Genomic DNA, 19,624 nt, shown 5'->3' with positions numbered 1-19,624 from the left:
TCTGATATGGTAGGGCAATATCTAGAGGTCTTCATGGCTCGAGGACCAAAAACTAACCGTACACGTCAAATTTCAGCCATTGGATCCTCGTGAAAGTGGCTAAACTAACAGATCAGTCCATAAAACCCTGATTTGGGGCCCACCAGCTGTCCAGATACGCTTTAACTTCGGTCCCCACGGCTCAAATGAAATGGGGAACAAGATGGATGGTGTGGATTTCTCATAATCATCACACAGTGTACATAGTACACTTTTTGCACTAAGACGTGCATGGCAACACAGGGACGTCTCCTCTTAAAAACAGAACTCTGTTTCTGGTATGAAACAGAGACTGCGGATGATCTCAGTGGGCCATCATCATGGATAAAAAGATCAATCCGAGCCGTCAATCATGCATAGGGGCGCGATATGGTCAGAACCATGTTGATATTATATACCCATGCACCCATACATGCTGGTTTCAACGGTCACAAACGGACAGCCCTGCACTGATTGCAGCGTGATTACCACCTTTAGCCGCGTCCATAACATTCCAAAGCCGGGCACATCCAGCTGAAATTTCGTTGTAAAGACAATTGACGCAGTGGATTTCGAAGATACCAAGTACGTGGACCCCACCAACTCTTATCAGAGCCTTCCGTTTCGGTCTCTGCTGCGGAAGCTTGAACAGGGACTTACGGCGGATCTCTTTGAGCCAACACCGTGCATCAACGGTCAGACCTGAACCGTTTATGAGACTCAAACTGCTCCTCTCACTCAGGCCTAGGTGGATAGATTTCAGAATACATCGGAGAGCGGTTTTTGATTTTCCGAACGGAAGATAGACGTAGGAACTATTTCAATTGATGGGCTGCACTAAAGCTGAGTAAAAATACTCCTTCTCAACTGAAATTTCGAGAGGAATTCAATGGACGGGTCGGATTTCTCGTCTGACATCAATCCTGGGCCCACCGACTTCAACAGCGTAAGGTTTACGCATTACGCACGTCCAGACGCAAACGACTTTCGTGGGCCATTGTGCGATCGTATTGATGGTCGAATCCATGATCTGGACCGTACACATGTTACAACAGGTGGCCATAACCCTAGCCAAGATATCGGAATCAAGAGATGAATTGATTTCGCGCCGGAATTCTTCTCCAGAAGGTGAGTAGTTTCGCATGGCTCTTTCGCACATTACTGGGCTGCGTAAGGGAACTTTCACATGAAGTTCTTGGACTCGAGCCGACCTACAGCAGAGTATAAGAGGAGAAGCACGTGAGGAGGCCAGGGGATCGGAGGGAAGAAACGAGAAAGGGCAGGGATCTAAGGCTTGGGGCTGGACGTCTGCATAGAGAGTTTGTTTTCAAGTTTTAATTTTTTAATTTTTATTTATTTATTATTAGTTGAGAGATCAAGCCCGATCATGTTGGGCTAAACCTCTTAGCTAGGGCTAAGAGGTGAAGCCTGTAGCGAGATGGGAGATTCTATTCTATGTTTTTAATTCATGGACTGAATTTGTTTTTAAGTCGATTATTGAAGGAATATTTTCTTAGTCTTTAATGGTCTGTTGTGACTGAAATTACAATGGGTTTGCAATGGCTTTGAATATTTCTTTTTCCCTTTTGATGTTTATGACGTCAGGAGGCCCTGTTGTTCACCATCGTCTCCTGGGCATGGTTGGATGATGGTACCCTTCCTAACTTTCATGCACTGTTGATTGGTTGGTAATTAGTTTAATCCTGTTGTTTGCTTTGTCTCCTGGGCATGGTGTAGTGATGGAATCCATTCTAATTCATATATCTTTCATCTCTTTAAAATTATATCAGAAGAAGTTCAGTTTAATTTTCATGATTTTTGAAGCAGGCATAAGATCTCCCTGATCTCTACAAGTGGATCCTCTGAATCCCTAGTTTTCTTCCTCTGAATTCCTTAAAGTTTTAGATAATTATTCCACAATTATTCCTTAAATTCTATTTGGTTTAGATCACATCTTAGTCTAGTTCTAGTTCTACTTGGTTTCAGATAACGTACAGGTATCAGTCCCTGTGGATTCGACCTCGGTCTTACCGAGTTTATTACTACATCACAACCCTACACTTGGGGAGTGAACAGCCCACACAACTCGACCTCATGGGACGGTCCCATCAGCTCGAGCGCATAGTACCTTTTCCCTATATATATATATATATATATATATATATATATATATATATATATATATATATATATATAGATACACACACACGCTCGCGCATATTACATACCGGTTTTTTACGGTCCGGCTCTGAATCGGTTATAGGGTGCAATCGATACGGTTCGGGTTCTGTTTTTCTTGGAACCGGTCCGGTTCCAAATCGGTTCCGATTCTGTTTTTCCTGGAATTGTTGGGAATGGTTCAATTCCAGTTTCACCCCAGAACTAGGCCAAACTGAGCTGTGTGCACCCGTAGTTCTGGGTCATAGGGAATCCTCAATGTACACGTGTGGCGCACCAGATGAGCAGATGAGCCTATTTTTCACTGAGGACATCTACATCGATCCGGCTCGACCAACAAGCTGCTTGAATCGGGTCAGTGAATATGGAGGTTCAACCATGCTAGTACACTTGTGCCTTTCTGGTTATATCCCTGTGCTTCTGGTAATTGAAATTCAACATCCGTCTCTAACTAAAACAGAAGAACCAAAAAATGCTTTAAATCCAATTTGGGACATCTTAACATCTTCATGTTGAGTGCATATGCCCTGTTCAGGCCACTCATCAGTTGGTCCACACCGTGTGTGTCTTGTGATGTAATCATGCTGCCTATATGTAGATGGAGAACACGCATGTTCATTGAGGATTTGACCCATGTTTTTACATTTGTTTCATGAGAGACAACAACCAAAATTCAAGTTGGTCCACTCATCAACTCGCCCTATCATTTTTATTTGCTATTCAAAATGAGAGGGCTAGCTGATGACTGGACCAACACAAGCTTCATGGCTATAAAGTCACAAGCAATCAAAATCATTTTCTACACCAACAGCTTTGTAATCAACTAAATGTAGACCTTTATTTTACACACAACAAACGAATATCAAACACGATATGTACCGTTAATCACACATCCAGAGTGAATAAGAATTATGAAAACCTTATGAAAGGGTGCCACTCATTGAAGAAGACCTAGTTCTGGAGGCATTCTTCTTACAAATTGAGGTTGATGGACCCTACGAACACGAGCAGCGGAAGCTTTCACACACAAAAAGATTATGCAAACCAATAAACACATTAAAACATAAACACACACTAGATCATCACAACCTCGAAGAGAGAAGAATCATCAACGCTAGGTAAAGGGGCGTGATTCTTTGAAGTGGATGTGGTGCTTGATGCTCTCCTTTTCCCATTTGAGACTGTTCCACCATTTCAACTCCCCTTCCACCTTTGCAGAACCATCACCACCCCCAATGGAAGTAGAACCGGAAGCATTGTCCTCAACACAAAGAGGAAGCTTTTTCAGCTTCCTACATCCCCTCACCTTCAGATTCTTCAGCGCCGACAAATAAGTGCCATGGCAAATACTCTCCAGCTTTGGTAGCTCCCATAGACATACCGTGTGTAATCGTTGGAGCGAGCCTTGCACGGTATCATCCTCTCGAAACACAGCCTCTAGTCTACTGCAAAATTTGATTTCGAGCTTCTCCAGGCTTTGTAAAGATACACTAGAGGAGAAGACGGTGACGAGTCTAGGACAACAGTCTAGATGTATGTGCTTTAGGCCTGCAAAGCTTCGGCTCCCGTAAGTACCCTCACATATGCTCTTCAGTCTTGCAAGATAGGACATCCATACGTTCTCTAGGAGACTTAAAGTGTCAGAGCTGGCATTCTCTCCCTCAAAGAATTTCTCCATCTGCTTGCACTTCTCGACTCTGCATTCTTTCAGTTCCGTCATTCTTTTGACATCGCCCAAATCCGATAATCTTCGGACAAAGGCATTGTCGCACAGAGTGAATAATTCTGTGTGACTGAGAACCCCATTAATACCGTTTGGGGAACTAGTACCTCCACAAATATCCAAATGCCTGTTAAAATGGCTTGCAGAAAATGGTATATCACATGTTTGGGCCTTGGAATCGATATATTTATAAAGGAATTTTCTTCCCTGGCGGAGATGGATGCCTTCACCTCTTCCCTGTTGGTCTACTTGGCAAGGGGAGATGTGGATATGGAATTGAGAGAAGCATTTGGCTCTCCACAAATCTGAGGATGGCATGAAAGATTGTAAAAGCTTTGAATTACTTAACCTTATTCGCGCCCCACCTCTGTTTCCTGGCCATTCATTATGGGTAAATAAATGAAGGGCCCCACACTGATCAATGTTGAGCTCCTCAAGCTCAATACTCATACCTTCCCAGTTGATCTCAAGAATGTGATCCATGCACTGCATGTCTAGACGCCTTAGATGATCCGTTCGATGCATTTTTTCTGGAAACTTTTGGAGCCTGGTGCCTGAAAGACTAAGCACTTGAAGGCTTGTAAGCCCAACCAAGTTTAGAAATTCCAAGCTTTGATTACCTCTTAGGGAGAGGCGCTGAAAGGCCTTAATTCCAGAAAGGTCAAGCATGCGGAGCTTTGGCAGGATATTTCCAAGGGAAGAAGAGACATCCTCAATATCTTCCAGGGAATTACAGTTACAGAGGATAAGCTCTTCGAGAGCGGTGAGCTTTTGCAAATGTGGCAGCAACTTGATCTTTAAGGAATAACAATTTGCTAGTACGAGTCGCCTAAGATTGAACAACTTCAAGAGTGAGGACGGAAGGGATTTCAGATTAGAACTATTGCTCAAGTCAAGAACCCAAAGCCGCTGCATACACTCGAAGCTCTCATCTGGCAGTTCCATTAACGAGTCAGAGCTTGTTAACTTGAGTTCACGGAGTGTGCACAGCTTGGAAACTGAGGAAGGCAGTGATCTGATTTTCTTTCCATTGAGAGAGAGAAATTGAAGGTTGTTCATCTGTATAAAGAACTCATATGGTATTGACTCCAAAGAATGAGATTTTGAAACTTCAAGGAACTCAAGCTTGTGCAGAGCTTGGAAGGAAGAGGGGAGAGACTCTAAGTTTTCCCAATCTTCTATTATCAGAAGTCTGAGATTGTGCAAGCAAGAAATAGAGGGAGGCAGGAATTTGTTATCTAGCTGGTAAAGAACGAGGACTCGAAGGCCCTGCATTTGCTCAAAGAAGGGGTCAGGTATGATGATTTTTTGACCACCACTACATGAAATTACTGTAAAAATTAAAGTGGAGAGTTTGGGGCAATTAGGAGCAAGAGGAGGACGGTATGTTTCTTCCTCCCATACCAATACATGCATCCTATGAATGTTTTCCCACTCACAAATCTCTATCGGCAGTGGACTTTCACTCCAAAATCTATCATGAGTTGAAGAACTTTTTAGATCTCTAGATGCCATACGAATCCTCGACGAAAGTCCCCATTTGTTACTCCTGTAGTATGCCATGAAATGGTCCTCGAGTTCTCTCAATAGTGCCTCCACCTTCTTCTGCTGAAGCCTCCAATCGTCATCTTCTTCCATCCCGCCTCGAGTAATAAATCCCTCTGCCATCCAATACCTTGTCAGCCATTCTACTTCACATCCCTCTTCACGGAATAACATTAGGTAGAAGAAGCAGTTGAGGACTGTGTCGGGAGCATAACATCCCTTAACATTGAGAGAATGGGCTACGTTAGTGGCCTCTTCGCGTAAAACATCTATGGACGACTCCTCCAGCTTGATGGCCACGTTGCTCATGTTATCATCATCCCAACGGCCTACGTAAACGACCTTGGAATCGTATGTCCGTGACCTTCTAAATGGAACTCCCAAGGATTCTATGTCGATCAGCCCCTCAGACACATTTCCTATCATTAACAAGAACCTTCGTCCCCTCAGCAAGTCATAGATTTCATGTCTGACTTCTAAAAACTTTAAGGTCATTTCCTCCTCAGTACTACCAGCAGTTGTCAACCCCAACTGGAATGCAATTTCCATCTGCACCTTTGTAAGGCTGAAATCCCTTTCCAATACCTTCACAGGTATCTGTACATCAAAGAGATGAGAGTCTTTTGCCTTCTGAGCTGCATATTCGACGATCCTCCATCCCCCCACACCATAAAACCCTTTGACGCCGATGACTCCGATCTTTGGATTTTTAAAGCAATTGAAGAGCTTTTCCCCGGCACGTTTAACACCAACTGGATAGTTATTGAGCCGTCCTTCGAATGTTGGTAAATCACTTCCCCGTCGACTAGCCATGCCTGCTCTCTCCTCTCTGAAAAACATAACAAAAGCTACAGATTACTTTAAAAAAATAAAAAATAAATAAATAAATAAAAGAAAATAAAATAAATAAATTTAAATAGGGTTAATTACATTCAGGCAGCAGCTCGGGTCAAAAATCCCGAGGGCAGCCTATCATATGACCCTATACAAAAGGGAGAAAAATAAAAACTATTTGCAGACTGAGCTACGACTAAATGGCTGACCACTTTGAGCAATCCAACAAAACATCTTCACAGACCAGCCGCCAAAAAACCTGACCCACTCGAAGACCATCATCACAGATCTGGGAAACAGCCTGTGAAAATGAAAAAGCAGAGATAGAAACTGCACAAAGCCACAATCGAGAACAACAGGCCACCAAACTTGGCCAGAGGCAGCAGTACAACAACATACGTTTGTTTCAGGAAAAATAACAATTTTTCTAAATCCCACATGGGCCACTATTTGCACCCAATCCTATCCATCAATTCTGGGACCAGAATCGATATAAGGATGGATGTGATGAGGCTGATTACTGTCTTCCTCAAGGGGGTAACTATTCCGAATCCATGGAGCTTATCTGGACTCCTCGTAGAGATTTCTCAAATCCATGAGGGAAAACAAGAAAAATAAAATAAATTCTAAGAAATTGAAATTTTAATTGATCTATCGATAAAAACATATTTATAACCCTTTAAACACGGATACAAAACCTATGAAGAAGTTTCAGAATCAAACTCCCTAAGATTCGTGATTACTATAAATAGTGAGTTTACCATTCATAGACGGTCATGACTTATATTAGACTTCATGATTTTTGGCCAAAAATAGTAAGTGACCAATTTGGACTAACCATGTTATTCTTGTAAGTTTTCTAAGCCATTTTCATGTTGGACACTACTCCTAAAGCTCAAAGGATCAATAGTTATGATCGAACTAAAGCTTGTTATAAATAGTAAAAACGAAATTAAAAAGAATTTCGACCGTCGATCTATGGAATCTCGTAAATTCAGCTAAATTAGTTTCTCCTACCCCAAAATCATATATGGTATGTCGAATAACTCATTCCGATTCACGAGATACTCTTGTTTTAGGGTTCTATCGGTCCTGGTCACTTTCAAGATCCAATCGGTTCTTCTCTAGTCCATCTTGGTAATGAAATTTTCTGTGATTTGCTCTACATCAATAACCCTAGCTTGGAGGATAAACCATGAAGTAATGGGTAGGACTGTCCCATAGGTTTTACTTATAGTAAGCCATCCAGTATATGGATTGACCTGATTGATACATCACCATCCCCCATGTCCAGTTGAGAGGTGGCACTACAATATTTCACTTCTTAGATGGTATGGCCAACTTGAGTTCCATATACAGCTAATTTTCAGGATATCCTATAACCTATGCGAGACTCATCAAATGCACGGTATTGATGTTTGACACACATCACGATGGAGCCCACACAGCTTGACCTAATGGGAAGTTGTGTGTGTGTGTGTGTGGGGTGGGAATGGTACTATGGTACTATGAGGTCGACCTCATAGGAACTTCCCATGAGGTCTAGCTATGTGGGCCCAATCGTGATGTATGTCAAACATCTACCTCATCAGTCAAATGCAACATTCTATGGTGGACCACGGGGTTAAAAATCAAGTCAATCCATCACTTGGTTGGGCCACACCACATCCAACATTTGAGAGGGGTTACCCTCCCATTAAAACATTCATAATCATTTATTGGGCCCACCAAGATGTGTGTGTCCCACTTGGATGAGAGGTTAGACCAACTTTAATTTCCACCGCATCCGAAACTTAGGTGGGCCCGACCAAGTGCTTTTATATATTTTTGGAATGTCTTCACATAGTTTTAGATGGTATGGCCCACCTAAGTTCCGTGTATGACTGATTGATTGTTGGGATATCTTATAACCAAAAGGGGACCCATCAAATGCATAATATTGATGTTTAACATACATCACGGTGGGGCCCACACAACTCACCCTCATGGGAAGTTCCCATGAGGTCGACCTCATAGTCTGTGTGTGTCCACCTTGAATGCTTTGCTGCACACCAGTTTCGCACGGAACTCTTGCAAACTTTTTTGAGAACTCATTATATGTTATCTGACTCTAAAATCTGAACGGTCCACATGAAGCAGCACCTCATGAAACCTCTAAGGTTAAATTTTTAACTTTGATCCAAAACTTTGGTGGGCCATGAAAAATGAAAATAGTTTCCTCCCTTGATTTGCATTTCTCTTTGCTATGGCCCACCATAATTTTAGATTGGAGTGAAAATTTGTCCCTTGAGGTTTCATGGGTTTCCGCATCACATGAACTGTTCGGATTAGACGCCCATGACACGTGTGTAATGGTGTGCACGTGTGTAAGTGTGCGGGTGAGCATAACTATATATATATATGGAAATGGTACTATGAGGTGGACCTCATGGGAACTTCCCATGAGGGCAAGCTATGTGGAACCCACCATGACTTGGGTGAGCTATAGCACATACAACGGTTGAGAGGAGTTACCCTCGCATTAAAACATTCATAATCATTTATTGGGCCTACCAAGATGTGGTTCACAAATCCATCCTATCCATTGTTTGTGTCCCACTTGGATGAGGGGTCGGACTAACTTTCAGCTGCATCCAAAACTCAGGTGGGCTCCCCCTAGTACTTTTATATGTTTTAGGCATGTCTTCTCATGGTTTTAGACTGTATGACCCACTTGAGTTCTATGTATGGTTGATTTTTTTGGGTATCCCATAAACTAAAGGGAACAACATCAACAACACACATTACGGTGGGGATACCATTTCCCTATATGTGTGTGTGTGTGTGTGTGTGTGTGTGTGTGTGTTATTGGTGCCCGTCGGCAGAGCCGAATGCTGTCTACCACACGTCATATATATATATATATATATATATATATATATATATATATATATATGTGTGTGTGTGTGTGTGTGTGTGTGTGTGTGTGTGCCAGTTGTCAACGTTGGTGCAAGATCCAAGCTATCCATCGGTTGGGTCCCTCCATGTGATTCATGTGTGGCAAAAATCAGGCCGGTCAACACATCTAGTGGCCAAGGTATTAAATAAACCTGCAGGTCTTAGAAAAACTATATTGCAGCTACTGATTTGGCTCACCTGCTAATTAGACTGACCTTATCTTTCGGCCAAATGAATCTAAATAGGGGAAGCAGAGGAAATTTCAGTTTAAAATTTTATTTTTATTTAAAAAAAAAAAAAAAAACCTTCAGGACGGCTCTAAAATCGACCCCATTGGCCACTTTGGCACTTGTAGTAGCATGTAGATGATCTGCCATATACCCACTGTGAGCTCGGCAAGTAAAAAGCTCTATGTTTATAGCTCCGAGAATGTTAATTAGAAGAGGGACTACTGTGCAACAACGAAGATGTACAGGAAGAAAATTAAGAGAAAAATCAGAGGTCAGAAAGGGAAAAACATACCAGGAAATCGTGGGTTTTTTGGCCTTGGAAAGGTTTATGGAGAGTAAGCAAATGCAAAACAAAGCTTTTCAAAGATTAAAATACAATCGTCTCGTCTTTAAATGGCCAAGGGAAGTAAGCCTTATATAGATGGAATGCCACCCAGCATGGCACCTCAGTAGTGAGATTCAAGCTATCCATCAGGTGGGTCCCGTGATTTAAATGTCCTGAGACATGAACTAGTCTGGTCCATATAAAAAAAAGGTCAAAATGTTGGAAACAGAAACTCTTCTGAAAATCTATCGTACACGGCGAATGAATTTGTGCCACCTTTTCCCCTAATATAAGAGCTGCCTTACTCATTCGAGTGGTAGATCTTCAGTGGGCCCTGAGTTTTAATGGACCTTTTACCAAAATAGACCCAAGATTTCGTTGGAGCAACAAATTAACACCACCTTTTAAATACTTATTTTTTATATTTGAAACATATTTTTAAAATTTTTGTGACAAAAATGACCATGAACCCCTCTACACCCGCACCTACATCTTCCCTTTTATCTAGAGTATGCACGGGTCCCATTGGGCACTGGCGCTTAGAAATTCCTGCGTTGCCTCTCCCATACAGAAGATGTACACGGGCATGCGCTAGCACTCAGACGGAACATTCATACATCTGTGGTGCATGCAACGCGTGATAATGTCCAAACCATGGAGAAATGAGGTGAACCATGGGCGAACAGTGGCTGAGGAGGCACCACTATGTATGGATAGCATGGCCGAGGGTGAGCTAGTTCACTTTAAGGGGCACTGCCACTCTGAGGGGTGAGCACTGACATGAATTTTATATAATGATTTATAAATGGATGTCAATATAGTTGTTGCTTGAATTTGGCCGACCCTGACTCACCTCCTATAAGTCATTTGGTACTTGTATTTCAATGGAGAACAAGGATACACTAAGAGTGTCGGTTGTGGCCGATGACCCTCTGATACATAAGTTAGGTGTATGGACTCACAGTTGGCATAGTAGAATTGTGATAGTTGTGTACCTTTCCCTTGACCGGGGTGATATATTTATAAGTATTATTAGGTGACTTCCGTATCTAAGTAAATACGCTAGAGGGACCTGTATTAGAGTCGGAATATGTTTTCAAGTATTTTTCTAATTATGCCTCAATTTACGTGATATTTGGTTGAGATCTTGCTTGGCAATTCTACTCACATATGGTGTGAGATTCTCTATGGATTTCCATTCAGAGCCTGATGTCGGCATTCGAGCTTGAGGTTAGCATCTGAGCCTGATGTTGGCATCAAAGGTCGAGGTTGGCATTCGAGGTCGAGGTGATTGTCTGAGGTTCTATTGATGAGAGTCATTCTTAAGCTAAGTTAACTGTTTCAGCTATGTCATTGAGTCTTCTTGCTCAACTTACCTTCTCTAACCCTTTGGTAGCTCAGAGGATCTGCTCTGATTGCCTCTTTTCCATGTGTCCCATACGTCAAGTCATCTCGATTTTACCTATAACAGTTGGCCCCCTACTTTCAAGCTCTCTATTCATCAGCTTGAGAAGTAAGTAGATTTGAACTGATGTATTATTGAAGATATTATGATAGTGGTTCCATATGAGGAGATGTACACCAAGTAGCAAGCATCGTTTCGCCTCTGACAATTCATAGAAGGACACCTCTCATTTATTTTTTATTTTTTTTTATTTTTTTATTTTTTATTTTTATTTTTCAAAAACTTCGATTCATATCATATCATATCAGGAAAAAGCTGTTTACAGGGACTATACTTCGGGATGCCCATACATCCAAAAATTGACAATGGGCAGCCTATCATAAAAGCGTTATACATGGACCACCCTCCTAATGTTCCCGACTCCGGGCGATTCATATAAGGACACCTCTCATTGCTTCATCAATGCGGGCCTTGAGCAAACCTCATAATGCCACGTGGAGGAGATCGCATGTCGAGGCATCCTTTCATGTATTTGCAAGTAATGTCGACATTGAATGCATTGCTTTTGTGATTCTTATACCCCCAAAATAATAATATAAAAAAATAAAATTTGTCGCTCAGTAGTTTTACGAAGTCTTAGCTGTGTCGACCTCATTTCTCTTCCTTTTCCTTCCTGGTTCTTATCGGTTCACTGAGTGGATAGTCCGGTTACTTAGTCATTTTTCGGTATTTTACTTAGTCATTTTCCAGTATGTTTTCTTCTCTACCCCTTCTTCTTCCTTTCCTTGCTGCCATGTCTTTAGAGGGTTTCAAGGGTATGTCTGTGTTAGGGGACTTTCATGGGGAATCCATTCACGATACCGTGGATTCCAGGCTAGCAGCGTCGTCAAGTGAGACAACTCTAGCAATGGCGCTCAAGATAAGGAGGTTATGCCGCCCCAAACAGTGGCAGTTTTTTCATCTTCTTAGGGACCGACCCCATCATTAGGTCCTTTGGTTCCAACCTTTGGTCAGGGGATCTGGTTGCCCTCTGGTCAGAGTTCTAGATCCTTGACTCGATAGGGCTATACTATGCAACACCTAGGCCAAACAGTATGGCGTCCACTAGCGGAACCGTCGTATGACTACACTAGATAGTCGCATTGTGCACACGTATGAGAGCCATCATCGATAAGTTAGGATAAATTAAGTCGTTAATGCGAACAAGCCTAAGTGTGTTCGGGTCGGGCATGGGCCGTAACGCCGGTCTACCTAGTTACACATTGTGATAGACTATAATGAGCATGTAATGCCCATAAAAGGTCCAATAAGTTTGAAACCATACGAAACTATGGGCCTCACTGGACTTGAGGTCCATCGCAGATGGTAAACCTTAAAGACACCTTAAACTATGCAACTTGGATCGTCAAGTCAACACTTGAAAGGCGCGACTCTCCAAAGTCTAAAACTAGAAAACCTAAAATTTAACTAATTGGCCCCACCACTAAGATAGCGAATTATGACTTTTCGACCGTTAGATTTTATTCAAACTCAAACCACAGATTAGGGATATTTCCCCACTCTGGTCCATCAAGTTAGACTCCTGATCGAATAATGGTGACCGTTGATCACAAATTGGGCCCAAGTAATCAATTGACTTATTCGTTTGCGACCAAACTTAGGACAATCCTTCATCTGACTATGGGACACCTATTCCATAGCATAGATGGGTCAGGGGGCCACTGGGACAACCCCAGGGACTAGAAATGCACCCATTATGGGTATATGCATTAAGACTAGCCTCCCAAGGGCCAATTGAACTAACTCCCACACTATAAAAACTCTAAAATCTCTCTCCCACACTCCCATAAGAATTTCCTACAAGTAGGAAGAGAGTAGAGAGAGAGAGAGAGAGAGAGAGAGAGAGAGACTAAAGAGGGAAAGAGCTCCAAGGAGCTGGGAATTGGGAAAATTCCCTCTCCTACCACAACCTCATGCTGGAGATCACGATTCAACCGCCTTAGAAGCGCTTTGCTGGCAATCAAAAGGTATCCACCTGATCTTTTTTCCAGATTTTAGCACATTGAGTCATTTGCATGTACCCTAACATGCAAATCAAATTGGCAAAGGGCTTCGACACACAAATTCACAGGACAAGCACCCTAAGAGTGACTTCGCAAGCCATCAACCGTCCCTAGGTGCAGACCATTATTTATAAGTGGCCGTTTATCAAACCTAGGATGAAATTTAGTGATTGTGGTTGTAGATCTTGCTTTGCATGTCACTTGCATGGGGCATGATAGTATATTAGAAGTGTTGAGTGAATAAATCCTTATTAGGGAAGAAGTGTTGGATTTTCAACTGTCCCAATACTTGCTTTGCTTGATTTTATGTTTACCATAAAAATCTAAGTATGACACATCCCCAATTTTGAAATAAATAGGGAAATTTGTGCTGCATGTCCCCTATACACATGAATTGAGAAGATAAACTGCTAAATTCTTCCCATATATGTTCAATTTCCCTATAATTAGGAATTGTACACCATTTCCCCCATGATTTTAAGTGATTTAAGACTTGTTCACATGCTCATCTAGAACTTCCCTTGCAATTAAAGAATTCATGAACTTCTATGATGATGAATGATTGTATTATATTGCTATGTATGTCTAAATTCCTCACAACTACAAGTAGAATGTAAATTATTTTTTTTATATGTTTCAAAAATGCACTGCACCTTTGTTGGGTTGGCTAGCAACTCTAGAACCCATGTGGCCAGCCCCTTTGGTAGGGTCGTCCAAGGACCAATCAGACCTAGTTAGTCAAAATATGGATAATCGGCAGTAGTGGGACTACGCGGGACACTTACTCCTAATGTCATACGATTCAAAATTCATCTAGAAGGGATAAATTGACTCATCAGCTGACGACCATGTTTGTTAACCATGTATGCACATGCTTGTTTGAACCTGAGTCACCATACGTCCTTTTGAGCCCATTGATAACTAGCTTTTTGTTACCCATAAGTCTCGGGAGATAGGTATGGTAGAATGGGACACTATGCTCGAGCTGTTGGCCTACACTGAGGCGACGAGCCTCCCCATAGTGACCACGAGCAAGATTTTTATCTTGCAACTGTTCTTCGTATGTTTAAATTGGGAGTGACGAACCCAACTAGGTCAAGGATCACGAGCGCAAGATAGCCACGACCGCCTGAGTCGCGCCATCAGGATAGGATATTGATCTATTAGGGTGTCCCAATTTCTCCAAACTGTTGGATGAATGAATGTAACTAATACACATGGATAACATGCTCACCATTACATCATATTAGTTAGGATGGCGACTCAGTAGTCGAGATCACATTGAGGGAGTGTTGGGAATTGTGAACGTTAGATGGTGTCGCTCGAGGGAGTGTTGGATGGTAAAGGCATGCATTATACCATGATATCAGGCATATGCATTAATAAGAGTAATTAGGAACTTGTGCTTGAATGCTTTTTACTAACTTCGTTTATGGAATTAATGATATGTGTAACTAATGAAACCCATTGAGTTGATCACTCAGTCCCACTCTAGGATGGTATTTTAAAACACCAATCAGAACTTGTCTTAGAAGCAGGGATTACGAAGCTCGACGCGCTTGATGGAGCGAGCGTGGATGAGGAGTTGTCATACTTCCAGATCTTTGGCAGATCCCCATAGACCGCCTTAGGACTAGTGATGGGGCCCAGGGCAGGGATTAGTTCATTTTTTTAGATTATATATACATTTTGTGGGACATGATCCCTCACACTTACTTACATTACCTTTTACCAGAACCGTTTACTGCATTGTAATTGCACATAAGTTTATTATTTTGGTCTTGATTTATGTTGTATAGTCCACTTTCTTTCTCCATTGCTTATGAAATAAACAAATTATGCAAAATTTGAACCCTAGTTGGGCATAAGTGGCACTTGGGAATTTGGGAGCCGAATACCTATTCAGTCCCTGAAATCCAGGGCCTTACAAGCTACCCTGAGTCTGGGAACTTCCGGGCAATCCTCCCAAGGGGAAGTAGCCCTTTAATTACTCTATTTTCTTTTCATGCAGCTTGCGGCTATCTTTTCACCCCGTGATGAGGTAGTTACTACATCGCTTGAGGCTTGCCCCAAGACAACTTAACCTTAACATGTGGCAAGCTGTCTTTGTGTGCTATATTTTATAGTACCAGCTCGACCACGCCGAGCTTACTGTAGATGAGCTTTTGCACTCATACCAAGCTAAGAGCAGCCTGGGCTCTATCGGCTAGTATTATTTTTTGTCGTGGCCAGGCAAGGGCCAAGCCATTATTACCAATAAGCCTCCTCAAATAAGGGATGGAAGAACATGTGTTTCTTTGCTACAGGAGAGTGGGAGGCCCAGCGGCGGAACTGACAAGTTGAGGTCTCAAGTTCCCACCCAGTTTGTAACCCCATGTCAAAACTTGAGTTGTAGCTTCTAATTGGTGTATCTTATTTATGTTTTTCCCTTTTTGTAGCTTTTTTACATGGTTGGTTGTCTCTTTTGGCAACACTCACTCGATGTCAGCCCCAACTCTCTACAATCCATATGTGCAAGGTCAAGATCGCCCGAGAGTGTCCCATAGTCCAGCGAGACTGTCGGAAGTTGATCGCTCTGACTCTCTTGGATTAAGTCGCATTGTTAGTGGCCGAGTTGGCAGGTATGTCTCGTTTTAGTAGAACCTCGAAGGTTGTCAGTTTCTTTCTGATCATTAATCATTTTTTAACTATTTTTGTAGAGACAGCCAATTGCCCTCGGCCGATGAAGCTGAAGCTCCCCTTCACTAGGAAGGATGCTCCCTCATCATCAGCTCGATGGGCTCCCGAGGTTGAGGCTTCGAAGATCAGTGGGTAGGTTGGTGATGGAGCGTGCCCAGGAGGCTCCTCCCTTGAATGAACAAGCAAAGGTAGTGCTTTTTAAAAAAAAAAAAAAAAATACAATAAAATAAAGAAAGGTAGTAGCAGACCACCTAAGTTTAGAAAGGCTTTACAATCATTTGGGTGGGCCAATTTAAGGCCATGCCTATCATATATTCAAAGCCAAAGCTTAAAGACAACTGTCCCTATACCTACCCTCCGGCCTCCAGAGATGCCGAGAAGACACTTAAAAAGAAGAAAAAAAAAAGACTGCCAGTAAACCCACCAAACTGCTACTGCTTCCGAGACCTTTGAACCCGATGGGAAGGTCCCACCAATTGAATGGATGCTTAGACTTGGGATAACAGTCATCCCATCTTGACTACACCTAGACCACCCGGTCTAAGAGGAGAGTTCCCCAAATAGAAAAAGGGAGTTCAAGGGGATAATGAAAATTTTGGTGTTGTTGGGATTCACCTCCGAATCTGGCCAGCCCATCTACCACTCTATTTGTTTCTCTAGGTGAAAAAGAGATCCTTAAACTAACCTTTCTTCTAAAGTGTGAAACTTAAGCCCAAACGTACCAGAAGACCCACCCTGGGGTGCAATCCTGTTTGTGTAATCCCACCAAGTTCTTAGAATCACTCTCCATAACAATTCGCGAAATGCCTCTCGCCACGACCATGGTAAGGCCATCCAACAATGCCCTAACTTTGGCCTTGAAGTTTGTGCTGAATCTATACCTCGAGGAGAAGTTAAAGAGAAAGTCCCTACCTCTCCCTTTGCAAATACCCTTATCCCCAACTACCTGGGGTTCCCTCGAGCGGAGCCATCCACATTTATCTTCACCCAACCCTCATCGGACCTGATACACCTGACAACCGATGGCCCCTTACCATGTTAGGGGCCTGATTTAATTCCCAAGGTCTGAAGTGCCAACTGGTATGAAATACTATCGGGCTTTGGACAAGGAAAGGAGGGGTTGATGGTATGAATCCAATGAAGCACCTTGGAGATTGTATGGTTCCCATTCACGAGCCTTGCGTTGAACCTGTACCTAGTTCTTTCCAGACAGATTGCCCAAAAGATCAAGCAAGAGATCATCCCTCACAAAAGAGAGAAATTCGTTGGTGGACGCTCCCAAACTCCATCAGTGATTAGTCAGGGCGAAAGCAGTGGTTACGAAGGTTGTAACTGGGGTATGCTCCAGGAAGAAATGGAATCTGACTCACCAATGCCAGTCCCATTTAGGAGCCCCACCACCAACATGGAATCTGACTCTACTTCAACGTTTACTAATCCCATAACTCTACAATAGGCAAGGCCGTACCCCCCCCCCCCCCCCTCTGAAGGTCTTGGGTTGCCTCTAGCTGACCCATCGACGTTGAGCTTGACCCAACTGCACTTATGCCTTCTCCATTTCACCAACTCCAAATGGGCCCTTGGGGTAAAAGAATCAACGTTACCCCGATCACGGAAAGCCAGAAAATTGGCCGCTAGTTGAACTGAAGTGGCGTGGGTTAACGAGGAAGACGAAGACAACCTCCACGTAACCCGAGCTATGATCCTAGCTGCCAATGGGGGAATCCCTTCATATTTTGAGGCATTTCTGGAAATCCAGATCTCCCACAAGATGATGCAAGGGGCCAGCCCTCCAATGATATGAAGCAGGCCCGAAGATGGCTCGAAATGCCACCAGAGCCGAAGCCAATGTTGCACGGAGAGACTAGGCAAGGAAGGGAGCCTGAAAATAGACTGGAAATGCCCCCAAACTGTCCCCGCCAGATTGCTCTGAAGGAAGAGATGTTGTAAGGACTCACAAGCTGGACGGACGAGCGGATTCCCCACGCAGCAAGCACATTTGGAAGCTAGCGGAATGCCTCTAGTTTTGAATGTTTCATCCATCGGAATTGCATTCTTCAGCACTCTCTAGACATTAACTGAAATTTTCGGCGGCATCTTCGCATGCCAAACCCTCTACGCTGCTTGGACTCTCTGCACAAACCCCAGGCAGATTTGACGGAGAAGGAACCAGAAGGCTAGAACGGCCAGAAGACGGCTTTTGACTCATCTGACATGCAAAAACCACCCTGGAAGATACATTCCAACACCCATTGCGGCAAGAAAAGAGAGGCAGAGGATGGAGGAAGGGGCCCATCCTTCCCTAGGAACTCACATACTTGCATCTAGTGCAGGGCCAAAGGAACTAGGTTCTCGGCTAGGTCCATTAGCGGCCCCAGCCCAGTCCAATTAGAGAACCATAGATTCCCTCTACCCTGCCCAACCTTAGACTGAACCAAGGAAAGGAGAAGGGGCAACTGATCCTGATGCTCTTCCACAAAGGGGATGGAGCTGAAAGTAGACTACCCTGCCCCTCTGAGTTGAGATGTAGGGAGTATTTTGCTATGCTGAAAACACCCCAAAAACTGGAGGCCGAGCCGAACTTCACTGACCACGCCAGCTTCAAGCGGAGGGCCAAGATGATGTCTTTCAATAGTCTAATGCCCAGCCCACCTTCAGAGATTTGGATTGTTCACTATATGAATAGGGCTGAACTGGGCGGAGCTAAAGCATCTATGTGCTAATCTAACAATTTGGAAATTGAATTAATTAAGTCTACCCTAACATTTAAGAACTTTTGATTGTAGAAAATTGCTAATTATGAATTCAAACCTCTCCAACTGGGATCCATAATAACTATGACTTTAGCAACGTTTGATCATATAAAATTAAAATTTATAGTATTAATGGAATACTTAAATATTCAAAACATATTAGAAGTTGATAGAACCAAATCTTGAGCACCTACACGCCACATGTGCCAGTGGTTCATGTTGGTGCAAGATCCAAGCCGTCCATTAGTTGGGTCCTCAGCATGATTGATATGTGTCGTAAAAATACATCATGTGGCAGAGGTATTAAAAACAACCACATGGCTTAGAAAAACCTTCCTGATATTTGTAGCCACAGATTTGGACCACCTGATAATTAGACTAGCCTTATCTTAATTTTGTTCCCATCCATTTAAATAGTGGGAAGCCAGCTAGCGGATGGCTCTAAAATCTTGCACGTGGGCTACTTTGGCATGTGTAGTGGCATGTAGATGAGCCCCCTTATACAGACTTGTGACTAGTTGGGCAAGAAAAAAAAAAAAAAACTCTAAGGCTTCTAATCCCCAAAATGTTAATTAGAAGAAAGTTGTGTGAAAACAATGAAGAACAGTAAGAAAATGAAGAGAAAAATCAGAGGGGTAAGAAAATGAAGAACATACCAGGAAATTGATACTTTTTTCTTCCTGGGCGGGGCAGTGCAAACAACGCTTTGAAGGAAGAAAACACAATCTTCTTTGTGTTTAGATGGCCAATGGAAGCAAGCTATATATAGATTCCACCAAGCATGACACCTCAGTCGTTAGATCTACGCTGTCCATCATGTGGGTCCCATTCTTTAAATGCCCTAAGACATGAACAACAACGGTCCACATAAAAGCTAGTAAAAAATGTTAGAAACAGTAACTCTTCAGTAAAATCTGGTTCACATGAGAATGAA

The 19,624-nt window shown here is 42.7% G+C and overlaps 1 protein-coding gene across 1 annotated transcript in view; it reads right to left on the bottom strand.

Annotated features, from left to right (window-relative positions):
- Nucleotides 1-3,310: 3,310 nt before the first annotated feature.
- Nucleotides 3,311-19,624, bottom strand: part of LOC131220311 (uncharacterized) — a 38,982-nt gene continuing 22,668 nt past the window's right edge. Inside the window, exons 2-5 of the mRNA XM_058215262.1 lie at nt 18,081-18,165; nt 17,451-18,004; nt 6,558-6,599; nt 3,311-6,293 (exon numbers count right to left, since the gene is read on the bottom strand). Of these exons, the coding sequence (XP_058071245.1) occupies nt 3,311-6,293; nt 6,558-6,599; nt 17,451-18,004; nt 18,081-18,165 (3,664 nt within the window). The remainder of the gene's footprint in view (nt 6,294-6,557; nt 6,600-17,450; nt 18,005-18,080; nt 18,166-19,624) is intronic.

Source organism: Magnolia sinica, chromosome 12 (assembly GCF_029962835.1).
Source record: "Magnolia sinica isolate HGM2019 chromosome 12, MsV1, whole genome shotgun sequence".
NCBI classification, from domain to species: domain Eukaryota; kingdom Viridiplantae; phylum Streptophyta; class Magnoliopsida; order Magnoliales; family Magnoliaceae; genus Magnolia; species Magnolia sinica.
This window is presented reverse-complemented; position numbering and strand designations above follow the sequence as displayed.